This window comes from Meriones unguiculatus, chromosome 8 (assembly GCF_030254825.1).
Source record: "Meriones unguiculatus strain TT.TT164.6M chromosome 8, Bangor_MerUng_6.1, whole genome shotgun sequence".
NCBI lineage: Eukaryota > Metazoa > Chordata > Mammalia > Rodentia > Muridae > Meriones > Meriones unguiculatus.
In genome coordinates this window covers 77975083-77996705 of record NC_083356.1, presented here as the reverse complement: position 1 = coordinate 77996705, position 21623 = coordinate 77975083, and the positions used below count along the sequence as shown (strand labels likewise).

Here is a 21623-nt window from a genome sequence, read left to right as displayed (position 1 = left end):
AGACAAAGCAGTCCGAGGGGGTCACAGGCACCCTCAGCACCCTGCAATGTGCAGGGTCTGTCTAGACGGAGGAATCAGGTCTGCCCATTCCAAGCTCCATGCCTCCTTCCCCCGTTATTATTATTTAGAGGGCTGTTGAGATTCTCTTGCTTCCTTATTTATGCAATCAGAGGAAATCACAGCGCAGACCTACTTCCAAACTCAAGGCCACGTGGGCCAATTTCAGATGGATAATTAAATATTGAACAAACGCCGAAATGCCTCTACTGGATGAGAATAGCTAAAAATAACGAGCCTCCACTCCTAGAGCTGATACCTGACACACGAGGAAGGGCGTCATGGCCGCTCCTTCTCAGCCCCCCCTCCCCATGTCTGCCAGGCACAATCTTCCCGGGAATGGCAAAGCGAAGCAGGGCGGGGGCTGACTCCCTAAATACCTCCTGAACAGAAAACAAAACTTCAGCTCCCAGCAAGCTCTGAATGTTCCTGACCAGGAAATACTCTCCCTTTCCTGACATTTAAGTAAGTGGCCCCAAAGGAAGTCACTGCAGAAGTGGCAGGCTCTGCTTTTCTTTAAAAAAAAAAGGCTCCAGGTCATTTCTGAAGCAAAACATGCATGTGGTCCAGGATGTGAACGTGTCTACATGGAGACACATGGAGACACACAGGGGTTCCATACCCTTTTCCTCCCACTAGATCCAACCAGGAACCCAGCTGCCTCTGTTTACTCAAATGAGCTAATCTAGGAAAAGCAACAGACAACGCTGACATGTCAATAAGATGCAAAGAGATGTAGAACCCAGTTCTAAACCGAAGCTATCACCAGCATTGGCAGCTAACCTTGGGCAAGCGGCCTTGGCTCCAGGAGCCTCAGTTTCCCTATTGGGAATGTAGCTGCAAGAGATAGTGTAGCTCCACCCTCTCCTGCAGCCACTGGACAGCGCAGGCTCCTGGTGAGCACGTGTGTGCTGTGGGCCAAGGTGGGTGCGGAACTCACTAAAGCAGTGATAAACTAGGTGCCCGGGAACCATGCTCTACCCTGACCCATTGAGGTCCAGGGCACACTGGTCCAGCCAGTTCTCAGGTCGCACCACCAAGGAGAGGCTCCAGGTAAGCTCTCCAGCTCTATGTCCCCAGTTTTAGTTTCACATTTTATTTCATATTTAGTATCTGGGGATGGAAATGACAATAGCCCCTACCTTACAGAAGGGTTGGGAAGCTAGAGGTGGGAAGGCCCTCAGCATGGCACCCACACTCAGCGGGTGCAAGAGGCTACCTAATTATTAAAAGTGATAAAGACAGCCAGGAGAGCAGAGGCCACAAGGCTGACAGTCCAGCAGATTAACTGGTGCCTCTCGTGTCCCTCAGGGACCTAAAGAACTCTGTCTAGGGAGTGGGCCTCAGGCTGAGAACAGCTGTGGGGCTAGGAGCCAGATGTACCATGCAGCCCCCAAATACTCAAAAATGCCCGCCAGGGACCGCTGACATGCTCCTGTCTCTGTCTTGGGGGAGACCTCTGAAATCCAATTTGTCTTTTTTTTCCTCTCTCTTCCTTTCTTTGCTCCTGCTGAGACACACAGACCCTATGGTGGGGTCTGGCCCCAACTTCTCTTCACCCTTCCCTATCTTAGGCTTTGGTGTGCTCACTCCCTTTCTGGGGTATAATATGAGTGGAAAGTGTTCCATTTCTGCATGTCTGCTCTGTTCCAGCAGTGGATCAGAGCTCACCTTAGCATGTAACATCCATCGCAGTGCTGTGGTTGCATACGGTACCATTTTCACTTCGAAGATGAATAAACTACAGGCCACAGACTTGAGAGCCTTGCCTAAGGCCACACAGTGGAGCCCAGCTCTTCCCAGCCCCATATTCTCGTCTCTGCCTTACTATCCCAAGGCCAGGCGAAGCTGGGGGTCAGGCCTTGCCTTTAACAAGGCCTCTTCTCTTTTCCTATCACATTTACACTGCTAGAAAGTAGTCCGAGGGCCACCTTCTCCCACAGTCCTCCAGCCCCAGTCCTCCTTGTGTCGAGGGACCGGTCCTTCTCTAACCACTGCTCCCATGACAAGCTGATGGGACAGGCCACAGGCACAGTTATGCTGCCATCTGGAGTGCTAAGAGTACCCATCTGGACTCCAAGGACGGATGACCCAGATGCAGTGCTCTGAGCTGGTAGTGGGGGAAGCCACACCCCAGGGGTCGGCCCCAGCCCTTCTGAGTATGCCTTCATTCTTCAGAGTGTACTGGGGAGTTCCTGGGAGCCCACTCCTGATGCCAGCAGTCCCTGCAGGGAAAGGGACCCAAGTAGGGCACAAGCACCAAGCGAAATGAAAGATGGGTGTGGAGGCTGGAGAAAGACCTGGTCTCGTCAGAAAGAAAAAAAAAAAAAAACAGTATAGAGCAAATCTCTGTCACTGGGAAAGACCCAGAATGGGACTGGATAGCTGGCGGGACTTGTATGCAGAAGACCCTAGACCTCCTTGGGCATTACTGTGGGCACCCAGAGTGTCCAAGCTCATGAGGCAATGAAACAGGGTCAGCTCCTCATGACAGAAGGGGAGACCTCGAGCCTGGAATGGACCCAATGTTGACAGCCAGTCTTTCCAAAGCAGAGCTAGGAACAGAGCTCTGTCATCCACTAATGGGGCCTCGTGTTCCAGGGACCCTGATAAGGAGGTCTCTCCAGCCAATAGGGCTACTCCCGGTGCATCCGGGAACAAGCGCCACTCATCCCCAAATGCCCTGTGACTAGGCGTGAAGGTCCTGAATGGCAGGCCAGGGCTTCTCAAGGATGGAGAGGTGCTCTATTTCTCTAAGGAAGCTGCTCTTACTCCTGATACTAGTAAATGAGAAACGAGGCCCCCTGACTGGTGACGAGACTTTCCCCAAATCCACAAGCCAGGCCCAGCCTTTGAGTGGCCCAGGGCCACACATGAGCCCCTCCATAGAAGGTGGTTGCCTAGCTAGCACCCCTGCCCGGCCATCTGCGGGTCTCCATTACAGCTATGGCTCCTCCAGGCCCTTTCCTATATTCTGAATACGGAGCCTATGTTCCTTTTCCCTCCATGATAGTAGCCGAGCTAGAAATGAGGTGGGGCTCCCGTGGATCCAGGGGCTGCCACCACCCCTTTAGGTAATGCTTCCATTAGCAGACCAAGCTCTAACCATGCTAAAACTGACACTGAGGTCAGAAGGGATGGTTCAAGACCTTAGGGTGGCTTCCCGGTCGGAGGCACACCCTGGTCCAACCTGCCCACAGGAAGAGGTGTGGCCAGAGCAGGAGGATCCAGGCTGCGGATTAGTGGAAGACTGGCAAGGAACCACTGTGACCTGAAACTCTGCCCATAGCCGTAACAGGTCACTAGTGAAGGCCCCTTATCAGGCCCAAACTGCTGTCCCCTGCTCCCCGTACAGGATAAACTCACTCCAAACCAAGGGCTTTTTCCTTTTCCTTCTCTGTGCATATGCACGGTGTCCCTTCCTGCCTGGACAGCAATTCACACCAAACTATGGTCTAAGTGTCAGGTACAGGCTTACAGCTTCCCAGGCAGGAGGACCCTGTTGGCACTGTCCCCATTTCTTGTCACTGAGACTCAAAAGAGACAACTGGCAGGAAGACAGTTTTCTCCAAGAAGAACCTGGGCCTAGGGCTGACTCAGTCACTCCCAGCAAAGGAAATACCTCCCAGCTTAGCAGACAAGGTCAACACCTCTCTGAAGCCTTCCTGAATTTCCTCAGCCATAATTCCCATCGGGGCCGGCCTCCTCCTCACTCTCAGCAAGCTGTGAGTTCCCTCCATGCTAACACACAAAGTTGGGTGTAGCTGAGAGACAAGCTCAGACAACCAATTTGATCCACTGAACATTGATTTGTCCCTGGCCTCATTAGCTGAACAGGAGGCAGAGCTTCCATCCTCTAAGAGCCTGGGTACAGACGAGGGCATGATCAGATGAGGCACTCGAGGAGCAGGGCAGGGTGAGGACAGGAGAGGCCCTGAGGGAGCCAAAACATGACTGGACATTCATCCCAATGCCATTCTCACAAGACTCGGTCACAATGCCACCTAATACAGCTGAGAAAAACAAAGACTCAGGAAATACGGTGATCTGCCCATTCACAAAGTTTGAACCCAGGTCTCTGGTTCCCTGGGCCAGCCCCAGAGTAGGGGCTGGAACTAGCCAGAGGCCACTTCAGCAAAGGCAAAGGCTGGGAGTACCTCAAGCTTTGGGAAATCCACCTGAGAGCAGAGAGAGACAGCTTACACTTGAATTCTGTGAACAGGGAACCCAGCACTTCCTAAATAAAGCCTGCACACTGCAGAAGCAAACTAATGCATACTGCCTGCCTGCTTCCCTGACCCTTGCCCCAACAAAAACTAGATGCAACGCACACACCAAACTCTCCAAACCTTCCAGATTCTGCCTATGGTGAGGCTGGGCCAAGGCCAGGGCCAGGCTTCCCATGTCCCAGATAACCTCATGATGTAAACTAACCCAGCTTCTGCATCATGGATACCTTCAGCGGGCCTAAGCGTCGTCGGAGGCACTACGGCCTTCCCAGAACCCGGGGCAGGACGTCTCTCTGTGTGGAAGCCCCTTGACCCTTCCTGCTCAAGGCAGCTGGGACAGTTATGGCGCCATCTCCAGCTGGAGACCTTATTACCAGAAAAAGGAAAGGTTTGCATGCCTCCCTCCCCATCTTGAAAGAAGGACCACTCAGAGAGGCTCCAGGTCCCTACAAACATCCCCCTCCCCCCCCCCCCCAGAAAGTCCATTCGGCTTTCTACCCAAAAGGTGAGGGAGCAATACAAACTGGAAACAGGCTAAACTTGAGTACCAGACGGTGAAGGCAAGCCAAGATCCACTTCGACTACTTCATGGCCTGGACACTGGGTAAACTGACGCATAGTGGAACAAGACTCGGACTGGGCAACTAGAAATCTGAACCCCTTCTTACTCCCAGTATATGGGAGACATTAGGGACCCAGCTTCCCCCAAGAGAGAGGACCAACAGAAGCTGGAGCAATGGGGATAGGACAGTCACGGTAGCTCCAGATGAGGGACCCTCACACACAGACACAGGCGCCCCAAAGCAACCACTGGTGATGCGGTGATACGGAGGAACTAAGGGTCTGGGGGTCAGGGTGGCGCCTACCCCTGGCGGGCCGGGTCCGGCTGCGGGAGCGGCTCCTCTGTCGCTGCAGCCGGGGCCGCCTCAGCAGCCGGTAGTAGTAGGACGGCCTCCCGGTGCTCTTCCTGGCGTTGCCGCCCGCGGACATGCTGCCGCCCGCCGGGCACCGGGCCAGGCCTGGGCGCTCACGCGGGCCCCATCGGCCGCTCCGGACCGCCCGGCGGGCGCCCCGCACTCTCCCGCGCTCTGGTGCAGCAGCCGCCGAGGCCAAGGCTGCTCTACAAAGTAGCTCCAACTCCTCCTCCGCCTCCCCCGCCCCGCCCCGCCCCGAGCAGCCGGCCCCTCGGCGGGGGGCCCGGGACCGGGAGGCCGGGCTGGCACCCGCCAGGAAAGTCAGTGCGGGGAAAATCCTGGTCTGGAGTCGTCGGGGCGACGCGGCCCGGGAGTGTCCCCGTCCCGCAGGAGGGACCGCAGGTGTATCATATCCCCGACGCCCATTCCACAGACTCCACATCCAACCTGGGGTGCCCGGGGCACCCCGTCCCGCCACAGGTGCAGTGGGGCATACACATCTACATAACACGCCGAGGGAGGCGGCCCTGGTGACTGGACTGAAACATGCGCAGACCTGAGCGGCCCGCACAACCCTCTGCAGGCACCCCTCCGTCAGGTCGAAGTCCTCCCTCTGTTGCCTAAGATACTTAGCTATTTTTTTTACATTTAGAAGGCAGTCCCGTCTGGTAAAAATATTACTTCCATACCATTAGGGCTATTGCGTGTATTTCAAGCACACATAGAGACTACCAGGCACACCTGTGAGGCCAGAGGGCTTTGCCAAGCCATTTTGCCCCATCCCCCAAATAAATCACCAGGGTTGCCGGAATTTTTCCTCTCCTCTGACATTTTTAGCAGCACTAGCAAGTCTGAAAGACAGACAGATCCCTGCCCCACAGCGGAGAATTAGAAACTGGAGCTTGAAAAAGGAAGGGTCAACTGCCCCTACTACCATAAGCTGAAAGACTTTCTATAAGTCACTCTGCAGCTCCAGAAACTTCCACGGTATCTGAAATCTGGCACAAATCAAACCCCCTTCAGCCGCACCCCTACCACGAAAGCTCTCATCTCAGTCCTCACTTTTTTTTTTTCTTTTTCTGCCTGCCTCCTCCTAGGTCTACCTCCTCTACGGGAAGTCCCTGACACTCCTGGTCCTAGGTGACCTCCCTTTCCCCGCCCCTTCATCTCCATAGTATTGTTAATCTTTTAAATTACTGAGACCACACCACCTGCCAGACTTTCAGCCCTGCAAGTTCAGAAGGGGAAACTGAGGACCTAAAAGATGTGCACGCATCTGTTGACGTGTGTCGGTGTGTGTCTGTGTGTCAGAACGTTCAAGGGCACTTGGTCTTGGCCAAGGGCTGTTTCATGAACTCTTAAGGACAGTGGGGGCCAGCTGGTCACGGGGAAGCTTGAGGCAGTCTGGAGTGGGTAGGGCAGCCTAGGCGGCGATCCAGGCCAGGTTTTTCTCCTCACAGAGGAAGCCCCTTCCTGGCTCCTCAGTCAAGGAGGGAGGGCCTCTGGGTCAGTGGAGGGGGTGGGTGGGCTGGATCACAGCTGGAAGCCAGGCGCCATTCTGGGACTTGGGGGCTGAGGGGGCAGGTCGGCAAAGCCAGCTGCCGAAAGTCCACTGCCTGCAGTCCTCAGGTCCGGCTTCCCAGAACACAGGCCGGCCCCACAGGAAGCTGGAATAGAGCTGTCCGCCAGCACACAGGGACCCGAATACCACCGCAATACTCTGCACCCAGATTCCAGGCCCAGTTGTGGGCAGACCAACCTTCCCCACACACACTCTTCCGAGCACCTCCCACATAGGTGGGCCCTGAGCCACCCTGCTGCACCTTAGCATTTATTTCGAGGGGGTAATAATCTCCACGGCCAACCCCCCTTGTTAGAGAAGTTAAAGAACCTGCAAAGTCCAAGCATCAAAGTTCAGAGATCACCTGACCCATTTTGCTTCCCTTTGGGCCTGCTCTGCTGGGTTCCCTGTAGGCTCTACAGTGTTCTCTGAAGGCTCCACAGAAGCTGCAGGTGAATGCTGACACACAGAGGTCAGGCAAGCCTAGCCCCCAAAAGGCAGCAGTAGGGATGTGTGCTGTAGCCTTGGAGGTGCAAGCTTCCATCTGTCCACAGTAGGACTCCAAAGGCCTAGCCTGATCTCTGCCTAGGTCTCTCAGTTCCTCTGTGCCTTAGTTTCCCGGCCTACAAGGAGACTCTAAGAATCTCCATATGGCTCACACAGTCAGCTGGCGAACCACAAGCTTCTAAATTCCCGGCCTTGGGAAAGGAGTAGTCATTACCAACCGCCATGCCCAGCACCTCTACAGGCCCATGGTGGGTGCTGGGGACATCTGAGCTGGGTGCTGGGAGGCATGGTGGCCAGGAAGGAGCTCAGAGACTAGGTGGCTTCCTGCCACCCTCCCGGTCTCAGCTCTGGAACCAGCAGGCGGACAAAAGCTGCTTCCTGCACCGCAGCACAGCATCTGGAACCAATCCTTCTCCAATGCCTGCAGCCGCTACCTCCTCCAGCCAGCAGGACCCCTGTGGCCTCTTCCCCTCTGAAGGAGAGCAGCCCCCCAGACAGAGACCAGACTGGGGGAAGGGCACCTGAAAAAGAACGCTGCCTCCTCACTCTGACTGCTCCCTGAACTAACAGAGGACTCCCACCAAGCAGCAGGGCAGCCCGCAGTTAGGCTTCCAGCCCCCAGCCAGAAGCCAAAGTCTAGACCTGTACCGCCATCCCGGCCTACTTCCAAAGGGACACCCAAGTGAGGAGGTGACACACCTCTCCATCGACAGGGTGGCTGTGCAAGACTGCAGCCTCCACTGATCCAGCAGACATCCCATAGGGTGCCTGATGCAGAAGATGTGGATGGAGCCTAGAAATGGGCCCTCTCAGTAAGTGCCAAACTGGAAACAGGACTCTGCAAATCAGATCTCACCTGACCCCCACCACCACTGTCACTGTCCCTCAAGAGACCCACCAGATGGCTCAGAGAATAGAGGCAATTGCTGCCAAGCTTGAAGACCTGAGCTAGATCTCTGGAACCCCCATGGTAGAACCAACTTCTGCAAGCTGTTCTCTGATTTCCACACTTGCAGTGGCAAGCATGGGTGCGCGCACACACACACACACACACACACACACTAAATAAATACAAAAGGAAGACGAAGAGGAAGGAGAGAAGAGAAAGAGCCCTGAAGGCACTCCTAGAATACCAACTTCCTCACAAAGCGGCCATCCCTCTGCTTCCCACCCCACCAACTCCCACCTGCCTCCAAAGGCTCTTTGCTACCTGACCCGCCGATAGAATGGCGGCCACCAGGCTCTTGGGAAGACCTAATTAAAATAGACTCAAAGAATTCCCTCCTGAACATAAAAACCAAAAGCAAGTCGCACCCCACCCACAAGGAAGGAAGGAATGATGGCTTTGGAGCTGGGCTAAAAGGCCAAGCATACTATGCATCAGGCCAGCCCCAGGCAGTCCTGAGTCTTACCAGGACATTAAGATTGAAGGCCAGAGGGGCCGGGGAGTGTGTGACCAGAGTTACCTTCGAAAAGCTTAACAACGCCAATGGATTGCTGGGAGGAATCACTCGGGGCTTCAGTGGAACACATAGCGGAAGGACCTGGCTTCCCTCCAGGGATCATTTGGCAAGGAAGGAAACATTGCCACTGAGGAGGAGGTGTTGGGGCTGGAGAGCTCTGCTCAGCCGTAGAGAGCACTGTGCTGTTTCAGAGGACCCGGGCCGGATTCCCAGCATCCACAAGATTGCTCAGACGACCATCTGTAACTCTAGTTCCAGGTGACCTGATGCCTTAATTTGGCCTCCTTGGGCACCAGGCATGCAGGTGGTGCACAGACATTTACGCAGACACTGTACCCACACATGAAAGGGAGCTCAGAGACCGCAGGGTCACAGCCCCACAGGGCCTGTGGGGAGACAGGGTTTGAATCTGATGCTAATTGGGTAGCCTGCCCACCTCAGCATGCCTCCACAGTAGAACCTGCTCTCAGCATCCCACACACGTGCAACCATTTAATTTCCCAGTGACCCTAGCAGCCACGGAGCTCGCTGTTTTTCCAGAATAATATTGGAGACAATAGAGAATAAGTTCCCTAAGACCACAGGGCTTGCAATAGGATCTGAACCCAGGGAACTGGATATTGTAAAGGTCTTAAGGCTGAGTAGGACTTAACGTGCATGAGGGCGGCCAACAACCCAGGGCTTTCCTTCAGAGCTAGCATTTTTCCAGGGACAGAAGATGACTGGGCACAGAGGAAGTGAGTTTCTTATATCGCCCACCCGAGGCCCCATACAATAGTGTCTGGAGAGCTCAGACCTGTCAGGTTTCCTGTCTGGATGAGGGTAGGCAGCACCAACCAGGGGAAGTCCCTAGGCAGGCAGCCCTGCATACATCCTACACCAGGATCCACCTCTAAACTCTTCAGAGCCCTAGGCAGGGTCTGAGTGGGTGCCTGAGCACTCGTAGTTAAGGTCACAACCTTCCCCTCAGGATGCTGTCTGTGTAACAGGCAATGACGGCTTCCTGCATCCACTGTTTATTCAGGAATGAGGCTGGACCAGGAGCAAGGGCTCTAGTGGAGACGTGACTGGCGTGGGGGCGGGGGGTGTCAGAGCCTGGTTCTATCCACCCAGAGAAAGGAGCGGACCAATCACCAAAGGAGGTTCTGCTGGAGCACCCCAAGCATCCACTGTGTCCCAAGACTCCCCTCCCAAAAGCCACCCACAGATTTAGTGGCATCCTTTGTAGGAAATGGCTGAGGCAGAGCAGGTACAGGAAGAACTGGAGACAGAGACGAGTCAGGCATAGACTCTTGAACTCACACAGACAGCCGGCCCCGGGAATATGAGTGCCTTTCAAACAAGTCGCCCGTTGCTGACAGAGGTGGGGTCCTAGAAGAGGCCCTGGGTTTAACCAGAGCAAACTACCAGGGTGTGTGGCCTCTGTCACTATCCCTAAGCCTCATGGAAATGACATAGCTTGGCTGAGCCCATGCCCCTGAGGTTTTATGGGCATCTGAAAACATTCTCCAGGCTTTAAACCACTTCCGAAGCTCCTGCTCCCCATCCCTGCCTACTCCTGTCAACAGCCTATCCCAAGGTTCTGAACACAACTGGAGAGTGATGGGACCTGGAAGCTGTGGCTCCCAAAGGAAGGCCCTGCCTAACCTACAGACACCCAAATCCAGCACCCAATTCCCAGTCACTGAGGGTTGTACCCACCCTCAGTCCACCCACCCAGCAGTGGGCCTCTTTCTGAGTGAAGGAAATGACCTACACACACACTGGGTAGGGACCAGGCTGGAGCTTCCCTGGGAGACCAAAACCTCACCCCCACCCAGCTACCCAGGCTGCTTTTTCTTCTCTGGCAGAACCAGAATGCCTAGCAAGTGATGCCTCCGGGATGCCAAGCCCCCATTTCAGAAGTGGCCCAAAACTCAGGCTTCAGTCCTATAGCCCAAGAAAGGTTGAGATCCACTCTCTACTAGCAGCTCTGGCTGTGTTCCCCAACCTTTGAAGCCTGTGCTTTTCCTGTCAGCCCAGATGGCCAGGCCTGAAGCTACCCTCTCTCAATGCTTCCTCTCCCTGCCTTGACCCAAAAAGAAACCTGCCAAGCTCCAGGTGGGCCCCCAACCCAGCCCACATGCTCTCTTTTCTCAGCCCCACCAAGGGCCCAGGCTCCAGGCCTCCAGCTTCTTCCTTCCCCATCCTGTCCAGTGATGGATCCAGACTAGTCTACGCCCACGAGGCCACTAGAGGAGGTGCCATATGGTCTCAGCGTGAAACCTCCTCCGTTTTCGTCCTTTCTCTGCCTGATCATCTGCAAACTCTAACTGGACTGGCACCAGCCTGGGTTCTAAGGGGAGGGGCCTCTTTGCATCCCTGCAGATCCTAGGGAACCTAGGGAACGGGAGAGCCAAGGCAGCCCAGTAGTTGACTCCGAGGTAGCCCAGGTGAGAGCTACAAGGGCATGGGTTTCAGAATAAGGAGTAAGCTCATCCATGCTGCCAGTCAGGGATCCACTCCTGGGCAGGAGTGCTAAGGGCAGTACCTCACCTTCCCAGGCCTCCTAGGACAGTCACAGAGAACAGTGGATTGCGGCCCTAGGTACATATTCATCTGTGGAATGCTTGAGGGGACAGACAGCTCAGGGACCAGCCCTAGAGCAGACTCATGTTTGGGAGAGGTGGAAAGTAAAGAGACCCATCTTCCCCATAGTCAGAGAGAACTGAGATGGGGAGAAATCCTGGAAGACTGTGAGAAGGGGTCACAGACGCTAAGCTAGAAAGGCTACATAGGAGCTGGCAGGGGAGTCAGCAGGGTATATGCTGAGATGGGAAAACAGCATTAAGGAAAGGGCCATGATGGGGATAGTGTGCAGAGCTGAGGCTGGAGCAAAGGATGACGTGGGGACTTGGGGGCAGGATGAAGGAGAGATAGAGAGAAGAGATAAGGAGAGGTATCCAAATAAGGGTAGGGCCAGGCCAGGTGGGGCCCAGGCATTACATACAGCCTTGAGGTTTAGTTCTGTCACTGCATGGCTGGGTTACTGTGAATAAATTACAGGCCCTCTCTGGCCTTCACTCTGCAACTATGAAAGGGCTGACTCACGTAAGGTAGGCTACAGGGGTAGGGCTGCCCATTCAGGAACACATTCCAGGGTCCCAGCAACACTGAATCGAAATCTTGACAAGTTAGATCCAAGAACTCCGTTTTTCTTTTCCTTTCTTTCCTTTTCTTTCTTTTCTTCTTTTGGACCAAGTACAGGGCTGAACCCAGAGCTCGCACATGAGCAAGAACTCCAGCCCACCATTTACTTTTTCACTCACCCAAAATTCTAGGCCACCTGGCTACGAAGCACAAGCTGGCCTCAAATTTACCATTGTCTCGCCTCAACCTCCAAAGCAATCACAGTTGTAGACATACACACCCCAACCACCCCGGCCAGGCCTCTTTTCAATGACTGGCCAGCCCAACTCAGGCTGCCCCAGGCGTGCGTTAGCTCCTCCAACTCATTCCCACCAGGATGAAGCATCTCCAGCTGCTGCTGTGCTCTGCCTCAGCTCTGCCTCTGCTCTGCCTCAGCCAGCCGGCACACGTTCCCTGACTCCCTTAGCTCAGGTCCGGTTGCCCCAGTCACTTGGGATAACGCTTCTGCTCTCTTTCATTGTCTTTGACTTTTTGGGCTTCCTGAAACCCTCTTCTCTGGGTATCTGGGTGTTTCCTAATTACTTCACTCCGGACTTTAATAAGGGCTGCGGCCTCATTAGTCCCTGTTCACAGCCAGGTCCCAGTGCTGACAGTGCTCAGTGTCTGACGAATGCGGTAAGGAAAGCTGGGCTCAAAGCCGGCATTCTCAAAGGGCAGCTGTGGGCCCAGGGGCAAGTGGCTTCACCTCTCTTCTCAAGACTTGGGCTTTCTTCCAGGTGACATGTGGCTGGCCCGCAGGAGGGCCTATGGTCCCATGGCAGCCTGGGGCTGATCAGGCCAGGGAACATTCCTAACGCTTTGCAAAACTGACTGGAAGTTAGCACTTTGAATGAATGAATGAATGAATGCCTTCCCTTTGCCATTTGCCTTTGATCAGACCTCCAGGTCACAGCTCCTGCCTCCCTGTGGCCCAGCTACACTTTCTGGGCTTGTGAACAATGAGCGTCTGTGCTGAGTCCCACAAGGGAAGTAGGAGCCATTGAAGGTGCTGAAGCAAGGGCAAGCATCACAGGAGCCACGGTTGTTTCCCGGGATCCTCGAGCTCATGTAGGAAAGTGCAGCTTCTGTCTCCTTCACCCCTTAAGTCCCTTTGAGAGAGAGAACAATGAAAACCTGCCCCCACCCTGGGAACAGCATTTTGCCTGGAAATTCTACCAGGGGCAAGAGGAAGGGCTGGGGCCCTACGGTTTCAGTGCCTGCTCAAACAGGAAGAAGCTGAAAGTCTGGGGCCAAGGAAAACAAGTTCAAGGTCACCCTGGAAACCAGCAAGTCAATGGCCGACCCTCCAGCCAGGGCACAGGGCTGGGGACTACCTAGGGTCCTCCCTCTTTCCAGCAACAGGCCATTACTACGGGCTCAACAAGGTCAGTAGAGATAGTCGTTTGGGCTCCCAGCCCACCATCAGATCCCTCTTGACTATAACACTGAGGCAGGGGGCTGACCTCTCTAAAAGCCCAGAAGACACAGGCAAGAGCCCTGACAGGGTCTCAGCGCCAGTGAGCCCCTTCCCACCATGCACCAGGGACATCCTGGTTGCAGACACCTCAGGACATTCCCTTGAACACCCTGACCCGCTCCTCGTCCCTCCAGTCTTTGCCCCCGGAAGGTAGAAGGTAATTCCGGAGCTTTCTGCTCCCTCTGACTTCACTTACTGTGTGCCCCTCTCTGAGCCCGCTCCCTCTGACTTCACTTACTGTGTGCCCCTCTCTGAGCCCACTTGCACAGGTTCCTCTACGTGGACCCATCCTCACCTGTGAGCTCTTTCAAAGTCCAGCCAGGCCAGCAACTATTCAGAAGCCAGGAACATGGCCAGTGCACCCCCTTGCCAAGCGCATTACACTAAGACATAATCCTTGTCTTGTACCCCAGTCCTGGGGCCTTAAGATGGTCTAGGGGTAAGTGTTAAAATGCAGGTGCCCAGGCCCACCTCAGAGTCTAGTTTAGCCAATCTGGAGAAGGATCCAGGAATCTGTTTGTTTGTTTGTTTCTCTCCTTTTTTATTCAAGATCTCATTCTGCAGAGCAAGAACTTCCTGAAGTTCCAGAGCCCCTGCCTCGAGCACTGAGATTACAGACACAAGCCCCCGTGCTGGCCTGGAACCTAAACTCTCCTGTAGCAGGGGATGGGCCCCAGAAAGATTCTGAAGGTGACACCTCTCAAGCTCTGCGAGGCGCTCCCAACAGAAACGAATACACAGCCTTTTCTCCACCTATGTGCTCAGGCAAGCAAGGTCTCTAAACCTCACAGCATACAAGGGCCAAGAGAGGCCTAGAACAGTTGGCAGAGCCCATCCCCCACGGATGCCCCAGGCTCCTCAAAGGTGGTTTGGAGTGAGGAGCCCAGCAGGACAGCTCAGGCTGGGAAGCACCCTGACTGGCCCCCTTTGTCCTGGTCTCTGTGTTGCCTGACTTGTCCAGGTTCTGGGCTGATTAGAATATCCCCTTACAGCCCCGATAGGCATGGTGTCCCCTTTCAAGACTAAGAGGGACACGGTCTCATCCGAGACAGCACTGCCAAGCTTGGCTATGTTACTCTGGTCACCCTCCTCCTGAGCCGAACACAGCTGGCACAAGAGAGGTCAGGCTTGCCAGGAGAAACCGAGCTAGAGGAGATGCCGAGCACAGGGTCACACAGCCCCCACTTAATGGACCCAATCCGTGCTCAGTCTCTGCCACGCAGTGTTCATTCAGTGAGCTCTTACACAGCCCTCAGGGTGGACGTGAGGACTCTCTCAGTCACACACAGGGCTGGTGAGTGACAGGAACTCGGTGTCTACAAGCCTGTCTCCTGCTAGAGCCCCGTGTTGCCCCAATAACTTCTGTCATTTGTCCCCAGGTTACTAAGCTGCTGACTGATGACCAAGGGCAAAGAGATGTCATCGCAAATCCATTATCTCTTAGCAATATGGCTGAGGGCATCCAGATCTAGCCAGTAGTCAATGGGTATTGCCTCAGCTTCCACTTCTTCTCCCAGCTCTCTATACCAACCCACCCCTGCCCTGCCCCCATCAGCCAGTCTCTCCTGAAGTCCCCCTGTGACTCAGGACACAAACAAGGCTCCTAGATTTGACTCTTGCAATCTTCAGCGACTAGCTGTGTCTATCAGCCTCTCTCCGTCTTCACAGACATCACCCAGGGCTGTGGCGTCACCCTGTCTAGCTCTGGAGATTCCCATAGCCTTCAGTCCTTCCCTCCGACCCCACCCACCCAGAGTCTATTCTGCATTCAGCAACCAGAGTGGGCAAGTGTAGAACCCTCTTGTCACCACCAGCCCAGGCCTGCCGGGGCCCCTTCTCTGGCACCCTCTCTCAAGCTACCTGACTGACCCCTGCTCTCCCTTCCTTTCCACTCCTTCCTTTGTAAGCTCCCTACCCTGCCTCTTCTCCCTACTCCTTTCCTCAATGCACTGAGCAGTGAGACTTCTCACACATCTGTCTCTGCGGGCATACTGTGCTCTCCCTGAGGGTCAGGTCCCTGTCTGCCAGGCTCATCCCATTGCTCATAGTCACATGGCCATGTCAATTAGAAGGTAGGTGGGCCTACTGGGTGCATGTGAGTACACCTGTATGTGGACTTTGGAGCCTCTCAGACCTCCAACCTGCAGCTCTGGTCATCATGAACCCCTAGGCTCTCAGCAAAGCCAGGCTCTGCACCACCACCGCCGCTCAGCAATTATTCGTCTCCTCCTCTTATTCCATGATTCATAACCCATCAAATACATGTCCCCATTATCTTTCACAAGAGGGCCGCCTTTCTGCCATTTAATAATGCATTTGGCTCACTGCTTCTCTCCCAGGAGAAAGCGAAGGCTTGGCTGCTTTTCCACACAGGCCAGGAGCCATGTGTCATTCAGAGGTTCATTTCAAACCTGACCAGCGAGCTCCCACATTCGAGCTCCCTGGGTAGGGGCCCACTGCTCTTGCTCCCTCTTGCCTTCACCTATCAGCTGAGAAGTCCTGGTGCCCACGGGTCTTTCAAGGCTTCTCCTGAGGCAGCAGAGTCAGACTCCGGTTCTTCCTGCACCCAGCCCCGCACAGGCCGAGGGAGCGTGCTAGGTTCAGACGCGGCAGAGACATAAGGCATTACAGCCAGTGTCCAACTTGCACTGTCTGGTTTCATCTTCACAAAAACCTTTAGAAGCCAAAGGGCCTATTGTAACCATTCTACAGATAGGGAAATGAGGCCTCCGAGACAGACAGCTTCCCTGAGGCTGTACTGCAAGCAGATGGTGTTGGCTTCCTGGGGATGGGGGTAGAGGCTTGCTGAAAGAGGGAAGAGGGGCTGGAAGTGGCAGGGAGCACAGCGCTCCACACAGAGCTGTGCAGGCAGAGAGAGCCCAGAAAAATTCAGGGCTGGCAGCCTGAGGGCTGCAACCTCACCTCTTGTGTTGTGTGGGCTAAGTCCCCTGACTCACTGACTGGACTCCCAGCTCTGCTCCACAGACGGGTTGCCTCCCAGGACTATCACGTGACTGGAGGAGGCAACATGTGGGAAGCTGCCTTGTAAACTGTCCAGTCAAGTCGTTTTTGCATGTCAGAACGATGAACTCAGGACATTATGCAAAGACCAACAGGGAAGCCCTGGCTGTTCCAGGTGACAGATGGCCCAAGCAGAAGATGAGGCCTCTCCTCACCTGACATCAACCCCTCCCTGCCCAGTACAGGTCCCTGCCCCCTCTGCCAGCCACTAGGTCTGGTCCCCTCCCCCTTCTGCTCTGCAAAGTTTCTGCTTCTACTTTATAGTTTCCGTGGCAACCACCTCTCGTTTTTTATTGTTTTCTTCTCCACTGTCACTTTGGCATCTTGGGCTCAAGGGAGGAAAAGAGTGAGTGAGACGGGAGATCTGGCCAAGAAAAAAAAAAAACAAAACAGCAAGATGCAGGGTTGGGGATAACCTCTGACCTGAGGACTGTCCTTGAGAGGATTCTCAAAGGAGCCTGTACTACGCAGTTACCTGAGGCCCTGCAGGCACGCTGGGCCTTACAAACTGGATTGCCACTAGTGTGTCTTCACCCATGGAACACCCTGCCCTCTATACTTCAGGAAACCTTTCCCTCACCAAGGCCAAACTCCAAAATTCCCCACTTGCAGAAGTCCTTACTGAGAGATACCCTGTCATTATTGTGCCATCATCCTGCTGTCCGAGCAGTGCCTGCTTTTCACTGTCCTGATGGCTCTCTCAGCCTCCCTGCCACAGGCAAGGCTCACAGTTCCACCCTTCACTCCTACATCTCTTCAGGAGCCAGCACACAGTAGGTCCTCAGAAGGCGGTCCAAAGCCTAAGGATTCCCATCCGGGTTCAATCAACCCTAGCCTTCATACAATCATTCTAGAACTCAACATTCCCGGTGACAAAGACTGCACTCAGAACCCACTTCCTCATAGGCTACGGGAAGCTGAAGTGAGTTCACGGGGCTAAAAGAGCCGGCACATTCTCTAGCGCTGGGTAGAATATGGTATTATTTGTAGGCGCTGAATCAGGGCCATCTACTGAACAGCCCGGAGGCCTCTTTGACCCACACTCTCACAGTGGCTCTCTTTCTCCACCTGCTGACCTCCTGAGGCATTGATGCCAGCCTGCAGACAGCTCCAGAGCTAGGCCCTGCCGGTCTCCAGCCCTGCACACAAGCCGTCTCCTCCAGCCCCCTCCCACTTACAGGCAGACCCACACATTCATACCTGGAGTCACCCACGTGCACCCTAGCATTCACACTCACATGCATACACATGTGTGAGCATCCGCATGCACACAGTGACCTACATGCCATGGCTTCACCCAAGCCTGCGACAGCACTGTGAGGCTTCCATAAACAATAGCCGAGATAGCCCAGGCATAGTGTAAACATGCTGACAGAAACAGCTCCCGCCTGACCAGGGCATGGGGATGTCCTTGGTCTTCTTAGGTGGTCAGCCTCTGCTTCCTCTGAGGCTTCAGCACCAGGGTCCTTCCTCCTGGCTCTCCCATGCCCCCTCTTTTCTTTCCCTATGGGGCTGACCATGAGTCCCACCTTCACAGCCAGCACAGACCTGCACATCACGCTTTCCAAGTGGCTCACTTGCCCAGGCTTGCACTAGGTCAGGTGTGACTGGTGACAATGCCCAGGGGCTGCCCAGGGCCGTAGTGTCTCCGTTCGGGATTCCCATGCAGAAGGAACCCCCTCCAAAGACCTGCAGAGCCAGGCGTTAGCAGGCCCAGAGAGGAGGGGTAAAACCCCAAACATAAGACAAGTCAGGCCCAGCCTGGCCAGCCATGGCCTCTGCCTCACACTTCTGCCTGTCGGTCTGTCCTCTCAAAGCTCAGTGGTCCAGGATTCCCACAGGACTCAGCCATTGGGAAGCTGAGTCTTTTACCGCCTACCCTGAGGTATATGGGGCAATTCCCAGGAACTGGTCCGTGAAAAGTCAGGCAAGGTCTAACATGGTTGGAGAAGGGACACTATAAGTCCCCAAGAGGGCTCCAGTACAGTCCCTGTCTCTAGAGAGCTGACAGTTTAATGGCACATGCAGGCTCCCACAGGGGCAGGGAAACAGACAAAAGTAGCTAAAGGCGACTGGTTGGCAAGCAGGGGGTAATCCAGTAAGGCTTCCCAGAGGAGGTAGTACCTGGGCTACCTGGCTGGGGTTGCCACAGGCAGCGGGTGAGAAATATAAGGTGAGTACCCTGAGATCCCCTCCCCCATTTTTACAAGCTAGCCTCAAATTCAGTATGTAGCTGAGTATGAACCTGAGTGTTGGGATTACAGCTATAGGCCACTAAGCCTGATTTTTATGGATGGACCTCAGAGCCCCATGCATGCTAAGCAAGCACTGTATCAGCAGAGACATATCAGCAAGCCGGGGCCGTGTTCAGCTGAAGCCTATGGACAACTGCCCCCTTCCAGACTGCCCTGGGGGTCCTGGCTTTAAGGGTGCTAGCCTGGCCTCATTCGTTGGGGTGTAAGGGTGATAGCCTGGTCTCATTTGTTGGATCACCTAGGGCACAGGAGTGCTGACTCTTCAAGAATGAGGCACTTTCAGGCCAGGTCCTGAGGCTACTTTGCCACAGGCAGTAGCCCGAGAGTAGAGACCAACAAGTCTTGAACTCCTACAGGAAAGAGTGTCTTTGAATTACCTGTACAACCTATTCCAGTGTTTAAAACCACACTGCGATCAGCCAGGAAGTTCTTCCCCCTATCTAACCTACATCTCTCTTGCTGAAATGTACACCCACCTTGCTTTGGAGTCAGGAATAACAAAGGCCAGAAGCTGAAATGCCTCCCTGGGTGGTTGGAGTGGGGAAGGAGGGGGGTCAATGGGCAGAGACACAACCCCTGGCGCTGAGAAGAACGGACAAGGCCCTCTTTGTGCACATGATTAATTTATAGGCCTGGGGAGGGCCACGGAACGTCCTGTGACGGGCCTCAGAGGCTTCCCTGACCCAATTTAGAAGCCGTGTTTATTGTGTTGCTTGTGTCAAACCTTCCCGGCGAGGTCTCTATTCCCAGCGTGCTCATGAATTTTCCGGGGGTTTAATCGTGCACAATCTGAGGACGATTTATTAAGAAGATTAAAGCCCCCAAATATGCTTCTGCATGGTCTATGAAACGTGGCAAATTGATCGTCGGCCACGGGCAGACTTCCCCCAGGCAGAAGGATCCCTCGGCAGAGTGAATGTGGGAACGCCACAACCGGGGAGGAGGAAGGGGTGTGGGGTGTGAGGTGTGAGGCAGAGTCCAGGGCGACAGTGTGGGAAAGGCGCACTAAGTCTGCAGGCTGAGGATGGTTGAGTCCTCACCTGGAATGCATGAGACCCATCCCCAGCAACCAAGAGTCACCTCTGGAGGCCAGCCTGGGCTACATGAGACCCGAGTTCAAAAAACCAAACAAAAGAACTCCAGAAGGCTAGAGTGTAAGCAGAGCCAAGAGCCAGCCCTGGATTCGGAGACCTTCCATTACTCACAGCCACTGCGCCACACACACACCCCACCTTCCACCCCCCACCCCTGTGATGCTCACTAGGCCAATCACAACAGGACAAGGATCTAATTCCCTCCTACCAATGTGGACTTCTTTCCCCACCCTGACCCTGGGGCTCCCAAAGGAAGAGCTAGGTCCCTCCTGGGGCTAGATCCCCTACCAGGAGGGCAACTTTTCATTCTTACCCTTCCTGTTATATGGACCAGGGCAGGCCTCACTAGAGCAAAGCTGGATAGGAGGGATGAGGTCCCAGCTGGAGTCCTTGGAGGCTTTGAGGAAGATGGCTCCTGGGAACCCAAGTGGGTAGGTCCCAGCCTTGGTGCTCCAGTGCTCCACTGGAACCTCAGGCCCGGCTTCTCCTCTCCTGACCCTCCTCCCATCCAGGATGCCACCAGAAATAGGGTCTGTTTATCTCACACAATGAATGAGCTAAGCTGTGGGGAACCTGCTGTTTCCCCTGAGCCAGGCACTGGGCTGAGCTCTGTGCCCAGCTGTGTTCATGTGCATAACCCTACAGGCCACGTGCAGCTCCCACCCAGACGCAAAGCTAACCCTCCCATGCATAATTGATGTACCTAGGCCAGGAAGCAGAGAATGGCAGAGCTGGGGTCCCAATCCCAGCACCTAGATTTACGCCTCTGGACCTCCCACCTCAGACCTTAGCTAGGATGCCTCTGTCCCCATGAGGACGAGTGAGTGGTGGGCTCAGAGCCGCTCCCCACATCCCTCAGCTAGCCTCCAGCCTCAGTCTCTCCCGCTGTCCTTCAAGACCAACCAGCAGGTGTAACCTTGAACCAAAAGTGACCTCCCAAAAGCCTGATCCCCAGATTGTCAGCCCAGATCCAAGCTTCTCTGCCTGGCTTTGGGGGCTCCATCTGCGTCCCACCCCCACCCCCGTGCTTTCTCTAGGGTCTTCTCTGGAGCTGCTTGCTCTCTCTGGGATCTCTATCCTTTGTTAAATATGCTTATGTCCCCCACGTTTCTTATTTCCAAATTCTCAAGATCCAAATCCAGTCTCCACAAAGTCTCCCAGGACAGTGAACCAAGTCACTGCAGGAGAGGGGGTCCTGTCCCTGTCCTCATTGTCTCCACTGCAGAGCTGTTGAATATGCAGCCTCATGCTCTATGCTCACCCCGCTCCCAGCAGCTCCTGGAAGACAATGTTGTCATTCTTAGGAATCAGGTGCAGGGAGCAAGCTTACTTTGGTGTTCACAGTGGTCTGCCTGACAATGAGACAGTCCCTGATGGTAAAGGTCACCAGAGAAGTCTGTGCCATGCCTAGCCCGTGGACACACTTCCCTGATCACAGTAAGAATACTTCATCTCTGTCCCTGCTGAGGGCCACTTCAGCCTCTGATAAAGCCTAAGGACCTCTTTACAGAAAAACCTTCTTAAAATGCATAAAATACTAGGCACTGGGGACTGTGAGGGTTGGCTCAGCGTGTGTAAATAGTTGCTGTGCAAGACTAAGAACCTGAGTTCTGGTCCCCAGAAACCATGTACAAGCAGGGTGCCGTAAGGCAGGCAACAAGGTTCTGTGTAATGCCAGCGCCTCTGTGAGGAGTTTGGAAGAAGAGGCAGAGAGTGCCCTGAAGCACCTGGGGCCAACCAGTCTGCAGTGAAGACACCCTGAAATGCGCTCAAGTTAGTCAGGAAGGAGAGGTGAGGACCCACACCCAAAAGTACCCCCTGCTCCCCACACACGGGCTGGGGCATGTGGCCAACCATACCACCCCACATGAACCAAC

At 54.5% G+C, this 21623-nt stretch overlaps 1 protein-coding gene across 7 annotated transcripts in view; it reads right to left on the bottom strand.

Annotated features, from left to right (window-relative positions):
• Window positions 1-21623, bottom strand: part of Dab2ip (DAB2 interacting protein) — a 176350-nt gene that overhangs the window by 106094 nt on the left and 48633 nt on the right. For 2 of the 7 annotated variants that reach the window (XM_060390042.1, XM_060390043.1), the window contains exon 1: window positions 5153-5399. The exons of 2 other annotated variants lie outside the window; for them this stretch is intronic. In XM_060390042.1, coding sequence (XP_060246025.1) covers window positions 5153-5276 — 124 coding nt within the window. In that variant the 5' untranslated portion in view covers window positions 5277-5399. Of the gene's footprint in view, window positions 1-5152; window positions 5400-21623 lie in introns of those variants that run through there. 3 more of the 7 variants (XM_060390041.1, XM_060390038.1, XM_021656175.2) reach the window with 2 other exon arrangements.